We start from the raw sequence: 23,103 nt of genomic DNA on the forward strand, positions 1-23,103 counted from the left end.
ACACCACCAGCTCTTCTACTCATTATGAATCCCATAAATCTCAACTGCCTCATAGTTGATCAGTATTTTCCTGGCTTCACTTTTTCCATCCGGTCTAGATCCTATGGTCAGTTACTTTAACCACATTTTTGCTAATATGCTTGCCCTTAAAATCATAACCACAGATATTCCAGCCATCTACCTTCTCTATTCTCCTATCCTAAACCAGGATAACGGAAATAACCCAGTCCCGCAGAATTGAGCTTATGAGTGGACACTGTTTTATGTTAGTCCAGCCCACGAGCCCTATTCTTTGGGAATTAAGTTTTCCACACTCTCTCTCCAGATCTATAGGCTCCAGGGCCACGTTTGTCTTGTGACCCCTGGCATTCTGGCTGCAGTTTATCAAACTGTGAGTGGATTCCTAATGTGAGCTGAGCTAAGCAAATGTTCTCTCCTGGGAATCTTGGATTAGGGCTGAGAGATTATGTTTCTAACTGGACTGGTTTCTTGAGCAGAAGAGATACATAAACTCAGGAGCTATGGTGCATCCACCTCCCAGATACTATGAGGAATGAGGAATGGAGAAAGTTTATTTGCAGAGAGAGAATGAAGCCTGGACAGGCAGAGACCAGAAATCATGAGACTGCTGTCTGGTTCCTGAAAGTTTCCCAGACCATTTCTGAGGCCCTCTGACCTTAGAATCTATGAGTCACCCTTATCTAGAATAAATCGTTAAGAAAACTTACCCTGGACCCGATATAGAGCTACAACAAATTCACAGTCTCCTCAGCTAGGCCCTGAGTGTACCCAGCAATCCTTCTACACATCAGCTTCCGCCACCATCCCCCCTTCTGCTTCACAGAGAAAATAAAGGCAACGGGGAGGAAACTGCTTTAATGTTCAGCCCCCTCCAAACATTTGAATCTCTCCCTCCCTTTCTTTCTCAGAGGTAGTGAGGTCTCCCTTCAAATCCAAGCTTAATCGTTTCACTGCAATTTGTTTTTCACTCCCTTTGTCTCTTCAGGAAATTTGATCCTTTATTTTCATCTCTCTTTCATGGATAGTCAACTTTTTCCTCTCTCCTACTCTTTGATCTCCGCATATAAACTTGATCAACTAGCCCAACCTAAAAAAAAAAATCCAATTTTAATCCCACACATTACTGATTATTACACACTTTTTCTTGCCTTCAACCAAGCTTCTAGAGAGTGGTTTACACTCTCCATCTCTACTTCCTTACCTCCCATGTGTTCCTTAAATCTAGTGTCATCTTACCTCTCCCCCAAATCTCTACTGAAAATACTTTCACCAAACTAACAGATGACTTCCGAGCTGCCGAACCCACTGGAAAATTCCAGGCTCAACTGATTTGACCATTGATGTCAGTTGGCATCGTTGATCAGCAGTCCCTGCATCCCTTTCCTCTGTTGGCTCCTATGGGCGGCTATGTTCTTCCAGCTTCTTCCTAAACCTCACGTGGCTCTTTCACAACTTCCTTAATAGACTCCTTTTCTGTCATTCATCATTTAAATAATAATAATTTTTAAAAAACAGTTCAGTCAACACCCATTTCTCATTTCATCACTCTTTCCAGTGACTTCCCAGAATCTGATTCACCTTCCTGTGTTACAGGTCTTGGAGGTAAGCAGAGCCCACCTTCCATGACAGATATTGAAAAGGTTGGGTCTTTGCTTTCCCAGCTTTTTGGCATCTAAGACAGAGGTATGTGACCTAAGCTTGGCCAAGTAGCCCCCAGAAAAGTAGATTCTGGAGTAAATGATTCAGAGAAATAGAACCATGGAGAATTCATCCTGATGGCAGTGGCCACAGTGCAATCAGCTCTATCCTGTGCTTGGGGGCTGTAGTGGTGTGGGTACTGGTGGTGGTGACATCCAGTGTCCAATGGTGATGACAGTGGCAATATTCTCACGGTGCTGGTCTGACAGCTGATTTTGGCTTTTGCTCTGGTGGACTGGCCTCCCATTGTTCCTAGTTGTTTTTCAAGCTTGCATGTCCTGCTTGGCAACCCCCTGACCCACCCAGTGCCGTTTCAAGAGACGGCTTTTCTAGAATTTGAAGAAGAATAGACACATGTACATGTTACCAAAAAAACCAAAAACAAAAAATAATAAGCCTGGGAAATCTTTTTCTTAGAATGAGAGAGGGGTAAGTGAGAACATTTACACAGCAAAAGTGTTTATAGTTCTTTGCTAGCACTAAAAGAAAAAAGTGGCTTTTCTGTTTAAATCGTCCCGTGTGACACACTGACTGCAGGTGACTGGGACTCCCGAATATACATCTCCATCCTTTACCTCTTGCATTTCAAGTTGCCTTTTAGACAACTCCACTTGTATGTCTCACAGGCAAACTCTTCTTCTTCCTCTCAATCTGCATTTTTTTCATGACCCTAGTTTAGTAAATAGCACCTATGACTTGTTCAGCCGGAACCCTGAGAGGAAAACATCTTAGACTTCTCCCACCCTCGTGTGAACAGAACAAATTTTACCTCTTATTAAATCTTAAATCAATCCCTCTTTTATATTCCTACTCTTCCTCACCAGAACCATTGTACTAGCCTCCTAACTAGCCCAGTATCAACTCTTCTGATCTCTTCTCCACTTAGCTGCCTAGGGGAATCTTTCTAAAACCCAAAGCTGATCATGTCATTCCTCTGTTAAAATTCTTCAATGGCTCCTTACCACCTCCAGGATAAAATATGTACCCCTTCTATGGCTGTGGCTCCTAACTGACTCTCAGCCCTCCCTCACCTGCGTCCTACGCTCCAGCCAGGTCAAACTACATGTTTTTACAGACCACCCAGGACATGTCTTTACATTCTATGGCTACTTAGTGGGGCTGACAGTCACAGTGCCACCTCTGCTCCCTTCCGTTTTCCACCACCCAGAGGTGGATACATGACCCATCAGGCCAGGCAGGAGACTCCATCCCCCTGGCCAAAGTGATTAGTTCAGGTAAGGGTTTGTCACCTAAGCAGAGCCAATCATAACCTTCCCCTTAAACTCTCTTGCTTTTGAGGCCATGGTGCCAGGAGCATATGAGATTGAAGCTGCTGGCACCCAGCTCTCTATCACAGGGAGAAAGTATATTTATGGCAGGAAAGAGAAGGGGACAAGGAACGAAGAGAAGCAGAGCCCTGAGAGATGAAGTGAGAGAGGTCTGATGACATTTGTCTGAGCCCTTGAATTCAGCCCTGCCTGGCTGGTAATAGCACTACACTTCTCAGCTCCCTTCTTGCATAAGCTGGTTTGGGTTCGTTCCTGTCGCTTGTAATTAAACCAGACCTGATACACAAATGGAATGGTGTGTGCAATCAACAGACTCTAGAATGTATACCTGGTGGAACTGAAGTGAAGTGGAGGCAGTGTGGGGATCTGCCCATCCTTGAGTGGGAAGTTAGAAATCCCTGTTATGTGGTATCAGGTCAGCTGGTTACATGATCTTCTTTTTTTTTTTTTTTTTTTTTTTGTGGTACGCGGGCCTCTCACTGTTGCCGCCTCTCCCGTTGAGAGCACAGGCTCTGGACGCGCAGGCTCAGCGGCCATGGCTCACGGGCCTAGCCGCTCCGCGGCATGTGGGATCTTCCCGGACCGGGGCACAAACCCGTGTCCTCTGCATCGGCAGGCGGACTCTCAACCACTGCGCCACCAGGGAAGCCCCATGATCTTCTATTTTATGTGGAGCTTTGGGTCAGGCATCCATCCTAGATGGAGACTCCAGGGACACACTGGACAAATGTCTGGATGTTGGCGTATGCTGGCCTCTCGCAAGATTTCTAGCAAGGAACTGCAGTTCAGCTTGCTTCCATGCTGGCAGAACCAGACCATATGCAGCTTTGTTTAGAGTTGCCTTTATTGCCTTTGGCCTACTAGCTAGACTGCCAAGGGTCAGATAATCATGTGTCTTACAGATTATAAAAGCCAGATCCTCTACCCCAAACTAAAATGAGTGAGAACAAAGGCAGAGAGGTGGGACATCAAGCAGGAGATACTGAAGCTTAGGGCCTGGAAAGTTCTAGAGAAAAAGCCTGATGCTCCGAGCCACACCTGAATGCATCTTTTTTCTCCCAAATTAAATAATGTTTATTTTACTTAAAATTCAGACAGTCCTGGGGGTTCTGGTGCCTGGGGACCCTGGCTGTGAATCCTGTGGGAGAGAGTGAAATGTATTGGTCACAACCCTCATGCACCTTTCTGGGCTTCCTGGGCCACCTCCGTCTTTCTTTCTCTTGGTTGGCACCCCACCCGTGCCAAGCAGCCCCTCCACTTCCACATTTGTGGTAGAAACCTCCCAAGCAGCCACCCAGAGGGTGATGCAACTCAGAAATGCAGTGGAGTTAGCTCTCCGTGAAGTGCACCTTGGCCAGTAGAAAACAGGAGATGAGAGGGGAACAGATGGGAAAATTCCCTCTCAATTCTCCTCCTGGTGAACGGTTCTAAGGTGCAGTTTCTCCCTGCAAACACCATGTGCTTTAGCAAACAGTCCTGTCAAGTCACCTGTTCTCTCCTCACAGCTCATGTGAAACAGTGGCCACCGCAGTAATATGTTGTCTTGCGTTGCTTCACATCTTTCTCCCCTGCCACATGTCTCTTCTCCCCTCTCATTATCCTGGGCTTCCGTCTCCCCAAAGGGTGTGAGCACTTTAATCCTTGCCTCAGAGTCTGTTTTCTAGAGCACTTGCGTTAAGATATGGAGCTGCTGTCAAAGCCCCCATCCCAACACTGAGTCCCAACAGTGGGGTAGCAAGAAAGTCCTGAGGGCGCAACTGATGTTTCCTGCTCACGTGCAGGAAATCCAGCCCAGGCTGCTGGATTCCTGTCAGAGGCCCGGTGGCAAGGGTGCAGGGTCAGCCCATTTCTGGCATACTCCCTAGAAGAAGCTGAGGCTAATTTTCTCAGGCTCTTTCTGTGGTTCCCTGCATTTTCTCCTGGGTACGTAAGACTTACCTTTCGAAGAGTCAAACCCAGGCTTGCAGCTTGCTCTGCCTTCTGGGTCTCTGTGCTCTTAGGCCACTAGAGGGCAGCAGGCTAGAGCATGGAAGTTCAAAGTCCCCTCTACAGACGGCCAATCAAAGGCTCTGATCAGCCCAGGCTGCCATACTGTGATGGCAGTGTCTGAAGCGGGGTTGGGGAGAAAAAGAGTAGCTCTCCACCCTCTCTGAGTTTGCACTTGGCGCAGACTTGGTCAACTCTTTGTGGACCTCACGTGGCTCAAGCTCGAAGGGCAGCTACAGAATCCGCTTTGGCTCTGAGCTTCCTGAGCCCATGAGGTTTATTCCTTCATTGGTTCTCCCAAAGAACACAGGACTGTGTAACATGCTTGAGCAAATATACTGGCTGAGGGAGGCGCACAGGCCCAAGACAGCCTCTGAATCCCTGCTGGATTTGGCTGTGTCACAGTGAAGGCAGGTACAGTGAGGACAGTGGATGCCAAAGATTGCAAACAAAGCTGGAAAAGATAAAGAGAGATTCTGTGACCTCCCTGACCTTAGTATCCTCTTTTGGAGGGTATGACATGCATGTTCTGTCCCACTGAGGCAGAGGTGAGACCCCAGGTCTGGTCAGAGCACACAGTAGATCCAGAGCTGCTCTGAGATCAGAGGTTGTCAGTCCCATCTCAGACCAAAGGTCTTTTCTCTCTGTATCCAAGACACCCAGGTTGCATCCAGAGAGACAGAGAGAAATTCCGGGGGCCCTCCTGAAGGCTGAAGACTCTGCCCACAGTCCCCAAGTTAAACAAGTTCTCAGAGGGCCCCCCAATTCAATGTCCACTGACAGACTCTTCTCAGGAGTGCTTTGGTGACATGGCCTTAGTGTAATAATGGACCATAGCCAGAGGGCGAGGAGTGGAGCAAGCTGCAGATTGTCCAGAATGAGTGCTTGTGTGGTTGCCTCACTCCTGTCCTAAGCATTGCCTTGGGGCTGAGACCTAGGAGCCAGTACCACTTAGGGATTTTGACTATCTAGTCAGGGTCACTGGAGCGTAAGCCAGCCAAGTGTTATATAGGTAATCTCTCTCTGAGGGCACTGAGCAGATTAAGGTTGATTTATTATCACAGACAGGCTATCGTGGAAACCATGAAGCTGAGGGGGAGGGGAATGGGCCCAGTGTGACCTGTTGCTAAGAGACAGAAACCACAAGGGCCAGATCCAGACTCAAGGACAAGAACTCAGCAAGATTCTTGACGATGGTTACTAGCTCACAGAGAGCCCAGGAATCAAATCACTTGGTTTGAAAGGAATTGTCCAGAGAATCCTCACCAGGCGATCGGGGATCTGGGAAGGCATAATCTCTAAGGCAATCTTTAGGTCCAAACCCATGTCTAAAGGGAGGGTGGATGATTCAATTCCAGAAGAGGTATCTTCTCAGGGCTGTCCATAAAGGAGGGAGATATTTCCCAGTGGAAAGGACCAAGAGCGATTAGTTTTGTTGATGAAGAAACTTGCTCCACTGTCCAGAAGGATGTGCTATATGCTATAGATTAGTGACCATTGTTTTCTCTTCTCCCCTATTCCAAATGGAAGGGTTTTTTTTTTTAAATGGTTACCCTATTTCTCTCCATATTGGTTATGTAGGGGTAGCTAAATTTATCTTTAAGCCAGAGATTGCAAAATCACAAGAAATTATATCCAGACCTGATCAAGAATTGCACATCACAAAGGGACCCTGGACTGAGGGCTCAATAAAGCAACTGGGCATGATTCTGTTTTTTCTCCTATTCAGAAGTGGGTGACTGTTTTTTGTTGAGCCTAGGAACATTGCATTGTTAGGCAGGCACATTTTTGAAAGTGTATGTTTGTCAAGAAAAGTATAGGTGGAAGGTGAACAATAAAGGGGAGGAATACTGTGGATGCAAATTGCTTATCTGCCCATCATCCCTTCTTTTGAAGACCCAGTTCTCCCCTCCACACAGTCCTTGTGAAGTTGTCAATTACGGTGGCCTACTCTTCCACCCTAGAGGTAGCCACATGTCCATTCTGGCCAAAGGCCTCCCAAGGTCTTTAGAGCTGGAACTAGCGAGGCCACTAAACAGAAGGGAGCAGAGCCGAGAGATGGAGACATCATCATTTGAACCCCTAGATCAAGCCATGCCTAAAGGTAGATACATCCTTTGATTTATCAATTAAGTAAGCCAACTAATTTCCTATTGGCTTAAACATGTTTGAGTTGGGTTTTTGACACTTACAGCTGAAAGGATTTGGACTAACACATGCACACACAACAGAGACACAAACACCATTGTTGCTTAAACTCATTAGACATTATACACGTCTTCCATGAGCTTATAGGGATCAGCAAACATTTTATCTAAAGGACCAGATAAATCTTTTAGGCTTTGTGGGCCACATATGGTCTCTGTCTCATATTCTTTTTTGTTTTATCTTTACAGCCCTTTAAAAATGTAAAAAAAACATTATTTGTAGGCCATACAAAAGCAGGCTGTAGGCCAGATTTGCCCACAGGCCATAGTTTGCCGACCCCCTGATCTAGATCCTGCCAACCTCTGCAACATTTATACATGGTCTGCCAGCCCCTAACCATGAAACAAGATACTTCAAATGCCATTTTGGTTTGTGTCTTGACGTGACTTGATGAGTTAAGGTTCAGGGTAGAGTTAGAAATGGGAAAGGGTCTTATCTTGGTGCCCACTGTCTGCCCCATAATTGGCACTGAATAAACGGTAATCATTATGATTTCTTGCTAATAATTCATCAGCATGATGCGGCTGTCCAAATGGCTTTGTGCATATGTGCCAGTTCATTCTTGAAGGCCCTTCCCCTCCTTCATCTTCTTCAGTAAACCTTTCTCTGACCTGCCTTACCAGTCAAGTCTGAATTCGGTACTCTTCTTGCTATCACAGACTCTCTGGGGCCCTCCATTATAACTACATTATCGGACCGTCCTTCCCCCAACTCTGAGTGCTTAGCAGCTAGCAGTGATGGGTCTCTATGCCTCCATGTGAACAGCTGTTTGAATGTGCAGGTGTTAACGTTCCCATCTGTGTCCAGGGTGGTCAGTCTACGTGTCAGCCCTGTGAACTACCACACCTTACCTGGCAATGTTATTTTTCATTCCATTCCCTCCAAAAACGAGTCAAAGACAGAGGAACAGGTGGGAACAAATTTTCTTAGAAACTCTTATTAAGGAGGAACCCGCCGCCCCCGCCCCCACATGCTTTATTGTCTGATGTGATATCAGATCAGAGGCCTCCAGTCTCAGCAACATCTAGGGACCAGAGTGCCCACCACACAGCTGGGGCCCCAGACTAGTTTGATCCAGGTCTGTGGGGTAGAGGGAAAATTATCCTCCTAGGAAAAGTTATGTGCAAGGCCCTGCAGGCCCAGGAAAGGCTGACCAAGGCAAGTGAGTCATGGTGCTCTAAGCTGAATCTTTTGCCCATCTCACAGAAGCAGGCAGGAAGCACCACCATCGATCAGCTTTATATGGTACCCACTGTATACAACAGACAGACAAAGACAGACAGACAGAGCACACACCACTTCTAAGCTGAACACTGCTCACCATCTAGAAGCACCTTGGATAAGCACATTGAGACACTCTTGCATAGGAAAGATGTAGTTTTTAAAGGAATGATGAAGTATTTTGGCAAAACATCTACTTCCCTCCCAGGTCCTGGGTAAAGAGGGACCTCTAAATTCTGAAGCTTCTACATAATTGAAAATTATCCCCTTCTCAATGGCAGTATATACAGTAGCGAACCTTCCAAGTCTGTTGTCACAGCCCTCTACACATATCCTGAATCTACTTTACCGGTGGGCAAACTTAGAGACAGAAGGTGGTCTGGAGCAAGGGGACACTGGGGCTGGCTCAAGGTGAGGGGAAACAGGAGGTGTCTCGGCTCAGCCAAAGGCAGGGCCTCTGTCTAACTGGATGGGGAAGGGAAAGGCTGGGGCAGTCCAAACTCCCTTTCTTCCTGCCTGAGGAAGCAGTGGTTCCACGGGAAAGGCTGTCAAGAAGGAAAGGCAGGTTCCCACCCCTGCTGGCTTAAGGGGTTTTTCGGGGTGGCAAAGAGCAGGGCAGGCCAGAGCTCCTCCTTGAGGCCTCTTCGTGGATGCTCTCTGAGTTTGGGAACTGTGGGTTCACTGCTTCAATAACTCTCTTGTTACCTGCATATGAGCCCAGACCTCAAGTCCTTCATTATTTTTAAAAGGTGGTGGGGTGGAGGTGGGGGGCGTTAAGAGGGAATGAGACACAGAACAATCTTTCCACAGCCTTCCTCTGCCTAGGTTGGGGCCTTCAAGGGTCTCCTTCACCCTGCCTCCTAGGGATATTTAAAGGCAGCTTTTATTAGACTCTATACTGTCCTTTTTGTTTCTCTTGTGATTTTTTTGTTTCTTTGTTTTAATTTATATATATATATATATATATATATATATATATAATTCTTTAAAAAGCAATAGTCCTTTGGTCCCTAAACTCTAAGGAATGATATGATTTTGAAAGAAGTAAATCTGGGCTTCCCTTGTGGAGAAGCCCTTGGCACCCCCCAAGGCCCTCTGCTGGTTCCCCTAGACAGTCACTCCTCAGCCAGCCCCAGCGGCCTTGCCAGCCTGAGCTCTACATCACAGGCACAGAACAACCCACTTGGTGAAAACAATCCTTAAAGTGGCCTGAGCCCAGGCACTGGCCTTGGGTCCACCTCCATCTGTGGCTGCTCCTTCAGGAAGGGCTGCTCAAGCATTTCTGTGCTTTTCTTTTCCTTTCTTCTCACTCTTCAGTTTCCAATGTTGGGTATTAATTGATAAGGAGAGAGAAAGGGAAAAAAAGGAAAAATTCACTCTGGAGGGCAAGACAAGAAGAGCAGCTTGCCCTATCCGTGACAGGTGAGTGGCTGGACCTCAGGCTCAGGTGAGTGGCTGGACCTCAGGCTTCCACTGAAGCCAGACCCTGGGTCCTGGGCAGATGACCTCAGCCCAGCACCCCCTCCAGAGTGCTCCCTGGGGGTAGTTCAAGTGAGGCAGGGTCCTGTGGATCTTCTGAGACAGAAATCTCTAAAAGTCGCAGGCAGCCGGCCTTGCCAGAAACCTGAGAGCTTGTCATAGCCCTCCCCATCACCACCACACCCTGTAGATCCTGCATCTTCAGTGTATTTGCTTCTCTCCTCATCTCCATGTTCACTGCCATTATCCCAGCTCTTACATCCTGTCCCTTCTTTGCTTAAACTCCTCAGTGGTCCTCTACCATCTTCAGGATAAAGTCCAAACTCATGGCCTTTAAGACCCTTCACAAGCTAGCACAAACCTACTTTTCTAGTCTCGTTCTCCACCCCCCTGCCCTCCCCACACAGGAATTCTCTACTATGGTCCCCTGTGGCTATCTCTGGAGTGGAACGAACTGGTTGGATCTTACTGTAATTGTCTCTCCCAGACTGTGGGGGCAGGAATTTTGTCTAATTTATCTCAGTCCTTAGACTGAAGGAAAAACACAGCCTCAGACTGAGGATTCCTCCTAACTCCTGGCTCTTCTCTCCCAGACTTTTTCCGAGGTCGGTGCCCCCAGCATCCCAAAAGGAATATCAAAGCTGGCAGCGCCTCCATCACTCAGGCCCCATCTGCTGGGGGTCCACTAAGGACTCACCTTTCTGTGGCTGGTCAGTGAGAGTAGATCAGTAAGGCCGGTTGGCATCCTTGGGCCTCTTTAGCTGGACCTTGAGCCTCTTCATGCCAATCTGAAAGCCATTCATGGCCTGAATAGCTGTCTGGGCACTGGTTGGATTGTCAAAGCTAACAAACCCTGGAAGGGTGTGTGCAGAGAGGTTAGCTGGGAACTCTGCGTGGCAGGGCCTCCTTTCTCTATGACCAGCCCCTTCTCCTTGCCCCCTCAGGCCAGTTCCATCAATCAGTACTCCTCCACCCTCCAGTGTTTGCACGTGCACACACACGGACACATGCTCGTACTTACACAGGCAAGTGGCCTGCGTTTCCTAAACGTGTGATTCTTGGAAGGACAGGAGGTAATTCTGAGTGTGTGTATTGGGGAGGCAGGTAGTGTGTTGATGGGGTGTTTCCCTGTCTTTCCCTGGCGTGGGAAAACTCTCTCTCTCCACAGCCCCCATTCTGGTCCTCTGAATTGCAGTTGGAGGGGATCTCTGGTCCCAGACCCAGACTCCACCTGCCCTGGCTAGACTCTAAAGCCTAACCTGGTTGAAGATCTACCAGACACCTGACCCTCCCAGGTGAACCTGAAATAGACTTGTCCCTTGTCTGGGCTTAGCCTCATCACTGGTCTGTGACTCTGTTGAGCGCTATACACTCAGTTTCTAGGAGTCACTGACTTCCGGAGGTACAGTCTTAGAGTCTGTAAGGAATCTCGAAGTTGGGAGTGGGAGAGGCCTAGGGATGGGGCTCAGCTCACCGAAACACTTGCTCTGGTTGGTGGCTCGATCCACAAAGACTTTGGCAGAGACAACGGCTCCAAAGGGCAGGAATGTCTGGATGAGTTCTGCATCACCAAACTCCTGAGGCAGGTGATAGATGAAGAGGTTACAGCCTTCGGGGCCTGCAGGAACAGGAGCAGGCTGGTTCAGGGGAGGAATCCTGAGTCCAGCCCCACCAGGCCCTGATCTCCAGACCCCTGTCCCTCACCTTCTCTTTGCTGCTGGGGCAGGCCTGAAGGCTGCTGGGGAAAAGTTGTGCTCACTGGGGCATAGGCCGACGGATAGGCTGCTGGAGACAGAGGTGGGAGTGGGCAGTGACCCCCCAGGAGCCACCCCCAATCAGGGCCCCATCTGCCTGGCCACCTTTGACCAACTCAGCCAGTGCACAGTAACCCTCACCCCTAGAAAGGTCGTTCTGGGTCCAAGGGTGGGCGAAAGGAGGGTCGGACTCCTCAGCACAGAGCCTAACCCCCCCCACCCCCAAATCTCCCTATTACTTTCTGGGGCCCTTCAAACCCCCCAGGCCGCGTAGCGCCAAGTGAAACCTGCGTAGTGGTGCATCCCAGCGTAGGCCTGCTGCAGGGGGTCAGCCACGCCGGGACTCTGGGCTGGGGAGAGAGGGGCGCAAAGCCCACAGTGAAGGTGGGCTGGTGGGCGGGCAGGGTAAGGTGAGAACGCAGGGAGTGTGGAGGGAGGCTGTGAGAGGCAGCAGGGAAGGAGGAGGAGTCCCTTCTCAGGGAGACCAGGCCCTGCCACCCGCCCCGCCCCAGACCCCCGCTCCCCACTCCGTTTTGGGGGAGATTTGGGCGGAGCGGGTGGGGGGGGCCCACCTGGGTAAGGAGAGAGCCCGTTATTGTAGAGACTGTCCGAGCCAGGCTGCCCGTTGGTCTGGGGGGTCAGGGGACCGAATCCATTGACCCCGATGGGCGCCGGGAGACCCGGAAGCGTGCTGGGGCCGCCGCCCTGCGGGGAATTGGCTGCAGGTGGCGAGGAAGTGGAAGAGTCAGGCCGCAGCCCCGCCTCGCCCCGCCCCCGCCGCGGGCCCCGCCCCCTGCGCGCAGTACCTGCAGCCGGCAAGAGCGGCGCGGCTACCAGGCTGAAGGCCGCCACGTGCTGCATCTGTGCCGCCACTGCGGCCACCGGGCCGAGGCCCGGGCCCTGCGCCGCCGCCAGTAGGGCCGCCTGGTGCTGCAGGATCTTTGGGAGGGAAGAAGGCCGGGTGTGGAGGGCCCAGCGGCGGGCATCTGCCCCGGCGCCCCACCCCCCCGTCACCCGCTGCCCGTCCGCGCCCGCCGGGCCAGGCACTTACAGCGGTGGTGTAGGCTCCGCAGGCCCCCAGCGGCAGCGGCGCCGGCTGCAAGGCACTCAGCTGGCCCGCCATCTGCTGCATCCGCCGCAGCGCGCGCTCGCGGTCCGTGTCCGCTAGCTTGACCACGAGGCTGGACGAGGCGCCCTGGGTAAGGCAGGGAAGGCTGCAAGGACGGGTCTAGACCTCAGCCCCGGCCCTGGGCCGAGGGCCTTGCTCCTCAGGCCCTTTCCCCGGCATGTGGGGAAGAGGAGCCAGTCCCCAGACCCCTGGTCTCACCCCGGGCCCTGGCGCCCGCCCTCACCGCCATGGTCCGGCTGCCGTGCAGACTCTGGATGGCCGCCTGAGCTTCCCCTTGGCTCCCGAACTTCACAAAGGCACAGCCTGGGGCAGGATAGAGGTGGCTCAGGTCACAGAGGCCAAAGGGTCATGTGGTCCGGAGTGAGGCGGGGTCATCAGGAAATCCAGGGGTCAGCTCAAGTCACCTTTACTGGTGCCATCGGGGCTCCGCAAGACGGTGCACTCCTCGATGTGGCCAAAGGGCTGGAACAGGCGTCTGACGTCCTCCTCACCCTGCTGCTTGCCCAGCATACCCACAAACAGTTTTCGGTCCTCTGGGGACAAATCCAGGAGTCACCTGGGAACCCTAAGACCTCTTGGACTCCCCAGATAACAGGAGGAGCCTAGGAAGGTAGTTAACCACGGTCTGGCTCTGGGAAGAGGTGAGTGAGCAGGCCCTACTCACTTGGGGCCACAAGGTTGGGTTTCTTTGAGGGGCAGGATGACCTACAGACAGATCTGGAGGAGAGAAACTCCAGATTTCCATCAGGAAAACCTGGGTCCTGGAACTCATTGTTGCTCTTGTGGGAATGATTCAGTCCATATTTTTGGTTGGATAGAGCCCTACATGCATCATTTTATATGTTTGACCTTTCTGTTCTTAGAGTCTGGGAAATGCTATTTTGGACCATTTCAGCCCTATTAAGGGAGGGGAGTCCTCAGAGGAGTCCTTGTATTCATACTGGGTCTGGAGAAGATAAGTACACCCTCCTGATAAGCCTGATGGCAGTGGCTAGAGTCCAGGATTCTGGGTCAAAAAAAACAGCACAGAAAGCAGTTGTCTCATTGCACTGCCTCAACCCCAGACCGTGAGCACTGGAATGATGAATCCCCAACTCCAGCACCCAATTCAACCTGCGTGCCCTTCCCAAAGGCCTAAAGAGAACAGGAAGCTTGGGTTCCTGATCCTCCAACATTGGCGTTTTGCCCACTATGCTTACTGAACTCATGACCCCTTTCCTTACCTCCCTTATTCCCTCACTGAGCTTCCAGGGCCCTCACTGAGCCCTGCTGCCTCCTCTCTGACTTCCCCTGTTTTCCTGCCTTGATCTTTCCCCAGGTGTTCATGCTATGGGAGAACAGGTTCTGCCTATAGACCTGGATGGCCACCTGAGGATCCTTCCCTGTGTCCACCCTTCCTATGGGAATGGTAGAGATGCCCAGAGAAAGGCCGTAAGCTGGGCCCCGTGACCTTGGAGAAAGCTGGAGAGCTGGGGCTGGAAACCAGGGCTTAGCTGCACATCCAGCAAGTCGGGCCTCAGGAGCACTATCCAGGAGTGTGTGATAGAGGAGCCCAGCCCACAAGTCCTGCTGTCAAAGCCTCTCTCATCTGCACCAAGGTAAGTCTCTGATTTTGAGATGGGGCTTCATCGGCGTAATACAAGTTGGGAGAGAAAGAGTGGGTGGGAATCTGGCTTCAGACTTCACCTCTGAGATCCTGAAGCCCAAGAAAACCCATCCCAAACTCCTTCACTCTTTGACAAGCTTGGCCAGGCTGATGGGGGTCCTTGGATCCTGAGTGCAAAGGAAACAAGGCTGGTGAAGGTCATAGACTGAAGCCTGGGTGACAGTGAAAAGGAAAGTGAAAAGGCCAAAATTAGCAGTGGAGGGAATCTCCAGCAAGGCTATGTGTGTGTGTCCATATTTCACCTGGATGGTGTGGGGTTCAGCCTAGGCTGCCCTGGGTACCTTGGTATCGGTCGCCTGCCTGTTAATGCTGTGTCTGTATGGAGAGCAGGAGCTGTGGCTTATATGGGACAGAGTGTGTTTCAGCAGAATCCTGCCCTCTGTCCAGAGGATTACTGCCCAGAAATCCTGATGGGGAAAGGATAGATAATGTACTTGTGGCCAGAATTCCAGTAGAGGTACCAACCTTCTGTGGTGAGAGTACAAACCAGTGGGTATACTTCACTCCTGGGAGGGTTAGCCACAGAATAGTGCCCTTGGAATAGATCACTGGTTTCCTAACCTTTTAAAACAGCTGTGAAATCCATTGTTCTAACAAAAATATTAGGATGAAGCTCAAAATGTAAGAGAAAAGTAGAACTGCTTGGAAAAGGCAGAAAGGTAGGAGGAGGGCTGGAGTTCCTCTTGCTTCATCTTCCCCTCGTACTCCCTAGAGGGGGCTCCAAGGAAAGTCCTTTGTAAACCACTGACCTAAAAGATAGAAAATAGAATTCCACATGGTGTATGAAGAGGCATCTGAGATCATTCTTTTCAGGAACCTGAGAAGTCAGGAAAGGTCTTTCATGATTCTCTTGACTAATCTGATGGTGGCTTTGCCTTGACATTGGAAGACAGGCCCTATTTGGTCAGGGAATCAAACCCTCTGAGATTGTTATTGTTCTGAGCTATGAAACTAAATTATGCCCATGCGTCTACAAGAGGCCCAGGAGGGGCTGGAGAAGATCCTAGGGTCTCCAGAGTCTCAGGGCTTCATGATGCCCTAATTTATAGTGCAGCTGTGACATTGGGTAGGGTCTGCAAGATGATGACAGCACCTAGGTAAGCTGTCATGCCACATGGAACAGCATCCAGGTAGCCCTAGGTAGGAAGAGAGAGGTCATGGCTGAGATGGAGCCCCCAGGACAGTAAAGAGGTTTGTGTGAACAGTGGTCCGATCCTTCATCTGCTCTTCCTCTTTCTGCTCTTTTCTGATGATGGTGGTCAGTCACAGCTCATGTCACAGACCATGAAATTCTCTGATCCTTCTGTTCCAGTGAGAGTCTCCCAAATTAAGAATTTCCATTTCCATGATAGGGCACTGACTCTATGGTTCTAGACTACTGGGCTGTACAGAATTTGAAATTGAAATGAGGTTGGGCTATGGGCTAATCTCTATGCTGCCCATTTCACAGCTGTCACCTTGAATCCTGGTGTCCTCTTTGCCACTTTACAGGGACCTTCATGGTGTTTGACAGGAGGATGATCTGGGTCACAGTGAATATAAGCATCAGATGATCCTGAAATGGTGGGATAAGTTTCTTAAGAGACCTGGTCAAAGAGAATTACAGGCTAGACTCCTGAGAGTAGCCCGCAAATCCACACCCCTGAAGATTTTCAGGGCCGATGCATGCTCCCAGAGAGATGGAGATGATGGGATCTAGCCCAGAAAATGCAATATCCTCTAGGTCAAACTATACCAGTTTGGTAGAAAAGGATTCTGTAAGAGGTAGATTGGAAATGTCTGAATAAAATCATTCCATGAGTGGTGGGTGGGTCCCTAGAAAGAAGGAAATTCAAACTGGGAGGCTCAACTTTCCTGGAGTGGATGGAATTGGAAGATAGCATCAGTGTGGAGTTGAGACATAGTTGGAAAGACACACAGTTGAACGGTGTAACTGCATTTTCATGATGGCCACCTGTGTATACTCCTTGCTCTTCTACCAAATGCTTTTTTGAACCCAAATCAAGTTGTTTGGACCCTAGAGGTTCATCTCCATAAAGCTGTCTTGCACAGCTGATCGTACAGGGATTCTAAGGTAGCAAATGATGGGGTTGGAAGCCCAGAGTCAGAGTCAGTCCACGCCATCTTCCTCAGGAAAGGTATCAAGATGCTGTTCTAGAAAGAAGGCTCTGCCCAAGTTGGCCCAAAGGAGTCCCAAGTTTCTGGCTTCTAAGCCCCCCACAACCACTCACTTCCATGTTGGTGGGATATCATGATTGTAGAAACAGTGCAGGGACAAGAAATCGCATTGGGGTACCAACCATCAGACACATCCTAAAATTACCAGTCCACCTTTCCATCCAAATACCAACCCAGGAGATCCTATTGATGGCAGCATTTGATGCTTTGACATTCTCAGTGATGACTGCAGCATAAGGATCCAAGGAAGACTAGGAAATGAGTGAAGAAAATATCCAGGGGAAACAAAGTCTCCTGATCAGATCTGATGAGTATCAAATAGGGCTTTTTTTTTTTTTTTTTTTTGCAGTACGTGGGCCTCTCACTGTTGTGGCCTTTCCCGTTGCGGAGCACAGACTCCAGATGTGCAGGCTCAGCGGCCATGGCTCACGGGCCCAGCCGCTCTGCGGCATGTGGGATCTTCCCAGACCAGGGCACGAACCCACGTCCCCTGCATCGGCAGGCGGCCTCTCAACCACTGCGCCACCAGGGAAGCCCAAGTACGGCTTTAATTCCAAAAGAAAACTATTAGAACTAAGAAACAAATTCAGCAACGTTCTCCTATTAAAAAAATCAACAGGGACTTCCCTGGTGGTGCAGTGGTTAAGAATCCACCTGCCAATGCAGGGGACATGGGTTCAAGCCCTGGCCCGGGAAGATTCCATGTGCCGCAGAGCAGCTAAGCCTGTGTGCCACAGCTACTGAGCTTGCACTCTAGACCTCACGAGCCACAACTGCTGAAGCCCGTGCATGTAGAGCCCATGCTCCTTAACAAGAGAAGCCACCGCAATGAGAAGCCTGCACACCACAAAAAAGAGTAGCCCCCACTCACCGCAACTAGTAAAGCCTGTGTGCAGCAACGAAGACCCAACGCAGCCAAAAATTAAAAATATAAATAAATAAAGAAATTTATTTAAAAAAAAAGAAACTGCCTGCTAATGCAGGGGACATGGGTTCGAGCCCTGGTCTGGGAAGATCCCACATGCCGTGGAGCAGCTAAGCCTGTGTGCCACAACTACTGAGCCTGCACCCTAGAGCCCAGGAGCCACAACTACTGAGCCCGCATGCCAGAACTACTGAAGCCCGCGGGCCTAGAGCCGTGCTCCGCAGCAAGAGAAGCCACCGTAATGAGAAGCCCGCATACCATAACAAAGAGTAGCCCCCCCGCTCACTGCAACTAGAGAAAGCCCGCACACAGCAACAGAGACCCAACGCAGCCAAAAATAAATAAATAAATAAATTTATTTATTTTTAAAAATCAACAAAAAAATCAGTTGTGTTTCTATAGACTAGCAATGAACAATCTGAAAATGAAATTAAGAAAACTATTTCACTTAGCATCAAAAAGAATAAAATACTTAGGAATAAATTTAAACAAGGCTGCAAAAGACTTGTATCCTGAAAACTACAAAATATTGTTGAAGAAAACTGAAGAAGACGCAAATAAATGGAAGACATCCTATGTTCATGAATTGAAAGACTTAATGTTGTTAGTTGTCAGTACTACCCAAAGCAATCTACAGATTTAATGCAATACCTATCAAAATTTCAGTGGCATTTTCTTGAGAAACAGAAAAATCGATCCTAAAATTCATACGGGATCTCAGGAGATCCTGAATAGCCAAATAATCTTCGGGGGAAAAAGAATTTTGGAGGTCTCAGTCTAACTGATTTCAAAACTTATTACAAAGCTACAGTAATCAAAGTGTGGTACTGGCATAAAGAGAGACATTTAGACCAATGGAGTAGAATAGAAAGGCCAGAAATAAGCCCTCACATATATGGTCAATTGATTTTCGACAAGAGTGCCAGTCTTTTAAACAAATGTTGCTAAGAAAGCTGGACATCTACATACAAAAGAATGAAGTTGGACCCTTACATTGTACTGTATACAAAAATTAAATGAAAATGGATCAAATGTAAACATAAATGCTAAAACTATAAAACTCCTAGAAGAAACAGGGGGAAAGCTTCATGACCTTGCATTTGGCAGTGAGTCCTTGGATATGACACCAAAATCACAGGCAACAAAATAAGAATAGAAATTTTGGACTACATCAAATTTTAAAACTACTGTGCATCAAAGGACACAACCAGAGTGAAAAGGCAACCTACAGAATGGGAGAAAATATTTGCAAACCATATATCTGATAACAGTTTAATATCCAGAATATATAAAGAGCTCCTATGACTCAACAACAAAAATAATTCAATTTTTAAAAATGAGCAAAAGATCTGAATAGATAGTTCTCCAAAGAAGATATACAATGACCAACAAATATATGAAAAGATGCTCAAAATCACTAATAATTAAGAAAGTGCAAATCAGAACTATGAGATATCAACTGACACCCATTAGGATGACTGCTATTTTAAAAAAGCGGGGGGGAAATAAGTGCTGGCAAGGATGTGGAGAAATTATGTATGTATGTGCACTAATGTTGAATGGTACAAGCCGCTATGGAAAACAGTACGGCGGTTCCTCAAAAAATTAAAAATAGAATGACCATATTATCCAGCAATACCAGTTCTGGGTATATATCCAAAAGAATTGAAAGCAGAGTCTCAAAGAGATATTTGTACACTCACGTTCACCTTAGTATTATCCACAATAGTCAAAAGGTAGAAGCAACCTAAATGTCTATCAAGCAATAAATGGATAAACAAAATATGGTATATATGTACAATGGAATATCATTTGGCTTTTAAAAGGAAGGAAAAATCTAAAAAAAAAAAAAAAAGGGTTCTGAAGAACCTAGGGGTAGGACAGGGATAAAGACGCAGACGTAGAGAATAGACTTGAGGACACGGGGAGGGGGAAGGGTAAGCTGGGACGAAGTGAGAGAGTGGCATGGACATATATACACTACCAAACGTAAAATAGATAGCTAGTGGGAAGCAGCCACATAGCACAGGGAGATCAGCTCGGTGCTTTGTGACCACCTAGAGGGGTGGGATAGGGAGGGTGGGAGGGAGACACAAGAGGGAGGAGATATGGGGATATATGTATATGTATAGCTGATTCACTTTGTTGTAAAGCAGAAACTAACACACCATTGTAAAGCAATTATACTCCAGTAAAGACGTTAAAAAAAAAAAAAAGGAAGGAGATTCTGACACATGCTGCAACATGGATGAAACTTGAGGACATTATGCTAAGTGATATAAGCCAGTCACAAAAAGACGGTTGCCAGGGGCTGGAGGGAGGGAGAAATGGAGAGTTATTGGTTAATGGGCACAGACTTTGAGTTTTGTAAGATGAAAAAGTTCTGAAGGTTGCACAGCAATGTGAGTATTGCTAACAGTATTGAACTGTACTCTTAAAAATGGTAAAGATAGTAAAGATGATGTTATGTCTGTTTTACCCCAATTAAAAAAAAATACAGTGAAGGAGGAGGCCTGAAAAATAGGGACTTAGATTAAGAAAGAACAGAGACTCCACTGTTCCTTAATCCTGATCCAGGAGAGCCAGGAGGCGAGTAAGAAAGGTAGACCAAGCCTGGGCTTTCAGGTTCCCTTAAGAGAGAAGATCTCAGCCTCCAGAGATGCATTTTTCTTTTGTGGGCTATACACTTGTACCTGAAGGGCTTGTCAGAGGTTCAGACACAGCCATGGCCTAAAAGTGTTACAACAATTAGCTTTGGGTGATCCACTCTGAGTCAAACTGAAGGAAAGCACCACTCTTTTCCTTCGGAGGTAGAATGCATTTCAGGAAGTGAAACATTAACTTGACATTACCAGGTCTTATGCAGTACTGTGAGCCTTATCCAGTCAGGTTTTAGTTGGAAGAATACTTTTTAGAATTAAATCAGTGTGAGGATCAAAGACAGATATGAGTGTCAACTGACTAACAGAACAGTTGTTGCTAAGATCCGTGTCTGATTTAGGCCAGAGAATATGTCCCAGTATTAAGAAATTCTGAAAATTCTAGCTCAAAATTTAACTTTAACTTAAAGTCTGGTTGTTAAACACTGAATAGAATGGAATCCTAGAAAAAAAATTGGAAAAGATGGCTTACTTAGTTCGATAGTAATATATGTTTATTACTCAAAATCCAGGCTGATATTTAAACAAACCCTTGCAAATTCAGGCAGAAATTAAACAATTATAGGATGGTTATAGGAGGGTTGATGTGATGACAGATAATTGGCTTTTGAGTTAAACCAAATGTGAAGATTAAAAAACAGAGGCATTACCTCAGAGAAAGTTTTAAATTTTAAAGTAAAAAAAAAACAAACCCTTAAAGTGAAAAGATTGCATGGATTTATTACTTAAACTATTTCTGTACCATAGGCATCTTGGATCTGTAAATATTTGCTAAGTAAAAAATACAGCCAAGTTGGGGACAGAGCAATCACAATTGTGACTTATGAATTTATTGATTTTATGTTATAAAATTTGAAAGATAGGAAAGAAAATACAGGAGTTCAGTGATTTTGAAGATTTTGCCTTAGAACTAAAAAATACTTTCCCTATATGATTGGTACTTACAGTTCAACTTATTTTTAGTGTTTCCATAGTAGAGATAATCTAAGTTAGGAAAAATCAACCACAGTCTCCATGCTGAAGAGCAGATAAAATAGATCTATTTAGTTACCATTGTCTAAGGGATTTAGGGATCCCTAGCTCTGACCTCATGTAATTTGAGGTTAATTTAACATTTTGAAATACATGAACTTTGAATTTTCATTCAGGCAAACATTTTAATGTTCACATTCAATTAAACACAAATGCTGAGGGAAAAGTTTTTGGCACTGTGTATATTTAATTAGAAATGGGCGCCTTGGGCTTCCCTGGTGGCGCAGTGGTTAAGGATCCACCTGCCAATGCAGGGGACATGGGTTCAAGCCCTGGTCCAGGAAGATGCCACGTGCCACGGAGCAGCTAAGCCCGTGAGCCACAACTACTGAAGGCCGCGTGTCTAGAGCCCATGCTCCGCAACAAGAGAAGCCACCACAGTGAAAAGCCCGCGCACCGCCACGAAGAGTAGCCCCCGCTCACCACAACCAGAGAAAGCCCACACACAGCAACAAAGACCCCATGCAGCCAAAAATAAATAAATAAATAAAATAAACAAATTTATATATATAAAAAGAAATGGGCGCCTTTAGTATATTATGAGATAATTTCACTTTGGAAAATTAGATTAATTTTCCTTTAAGAGTGTACTGTTCAAAGGACTTCCCTTGGTGGTGCGGTGGTTAAGAATTCGCCTGCCAATGCAGGGGACACGGGTTCGAGCCCTGGTTGGGGAAGATAGCACATGCCACGGAGCAACTAAGCCCGTGTGCCACAACTACTGAGCCTGCGCTCTAGAGCCCACATGCCATAACTACTGAGCCCATGTGCCACAACTACTGACGCCTGCGTCCCTAAATCCCACGCTCCGCAACAAGAGAAGCCACCGCAATGAGAAGCCCGTGCACTGCAACGAAGAGTAGCCCCCACTCGCCATGACTAGAGAAAGCCCGTGCTCAGCAACGAAGACACAACACAGCCAAAAGTAAATAAATTTATTGAAAAAATAAAAAAGTGTACTGTTCAATGCCACAGGATGTAAAATATAGGCACAGAGCATGGCATATATGAAGAGTGTGGGACTTGACTGCAGAATTTATGGGAACTGGGATACATTAAACATATGTATAAATATATATGTATAAACATACACACAGGGCTGGCATACATTAACAGGCTACTATAATATAGTCCATGAAGACTTGGATGCACTCTGAGTGCCACCAAGGCTGCAGGGGATGACCATGAAAGAAGAGGGCCCCAGACCTTCTATCGGGCAGATCTTGTGTTGCTACTATTATTGCATTGTAAGCATTGAATGTGCAAGTGTTACCAGTAACTTCTAAAAGTATGCAACATACAGTGTGTTTAAAATATAGGTTATTTCGAAGTGCCTATGAGGGGACTCCAAGTCAAGACGGGGCAAGTCAGAGATGGCTTTGCCCTCAGAGCCTCTGTTTCCTTATTTGGAAGCTTGGAGGAAATAGTTCTTCCTGCCCTACCTATTCTAGAAGCTTGTGGGGGGAATCAAGTTCATGAGACTGTCTGTGACCTGTAGAGCATGGTTATACAGAGAGTCTTATGATCTTTCAGATTTAGGAGGAGCCGTTTGGTCTCCTCCTAGGAACAAATGGGTGGTTTTAAGAACAATGATGTTGTAGGTAATGTTATAGCGGGAAGAAGACAGGATGTCTCTGTATCTTTCCAAGGTGTTATGAAAAATATTTTTATAAATTTGCTTTAAACATTTTTTTTCAATGAAAACAATTTTACTTCTATTCAGGCTCTCCCCTGCTGTGCTAACACTTTGATTTCTACAACATTGGCTGGAAGTGAAAATAAAACAGACCTATAATAGAAGTTATAAGAAAATAAAATATAGGTCATTTCAACCACAAACCTCATGTCTAGTGATTA

At 47.3% G+C, this 23,103-nt stretch overlaps 1 protein-coding gene across 3 annotated transcripts in view; it reads right to left on the reverse strand.

The window, feature by feature from the left end:
• Positions 1–8,172: 8,172 nt before the first annotated feature.
• The window catches only part of CELF6 (CUGBP Elav-like family member 6), a 32,255-nt gene continuing 17,324 nt past the window's right edge, over positions 8,173–23,103 (reverse strand). Inside the window, exons 2-11 of one of the 3 annotated variants that reach the window (XM_060153421.1) lie at positions 15,909–16,006; positions 13,190–13,318; positions 12,708–12,851; positions 12,463–12,595; positions 12,229–12,375; positions 11,944–12,006; positions 11,607–11,687; positions 11,377–11,520; positions 10,600–10,755; positions 8,173–9,734 (exon numbers count right to left, since the gene is read on the reverse strand). In XM_060153421.1, the coding sequence (XP_060009404.1) occupies positions 10,628–10,755; positions 11,377–11,520; positions 11,607–11,687; positions 11,944–12,006; positions 12,229–12,375; positions 12,463–12,595; positions 12,708–12,851; positions 13,190–13,318; positions 15,909–16,006 (1,067 nt within the window). In that variant the 3' untranslated portion in view covers positions 8,173–9,734; positions 10,600–10,627. Of the gene's footprint in view, positions 9,735–10,599; positions 10,756–11,376; positions 11,521–11,606; positions 11,688–11,943; positions 12,007–12,228; positions 12,376–12,462; positions 12,596–12,707; positions 12,852–13,008; positions 13,089–13,189; positions 13,319–15,908; positions 16,007–23,103 lie in introns of all 3 variants that reach the window. The other 2 variants (XM_060153414.1, XM_060153427.1) reach the window with 2 other exon arrangements.

The sequence above is a fragment of the Lagenorhynchus albirostris genome, chromosome 1 (assembly GCF_949774975.1).
Source record: "Lagenorhynchus albirostris chromosome 1, mLagAlb1.1, whole genome shotgun sequence".
NCBI lineage: Eukaryota > Metazoa > Chordata > Mammalia > Artiodactyla > Delphinidae > Lagenorhynchus > Lagenorhynchus albirostris.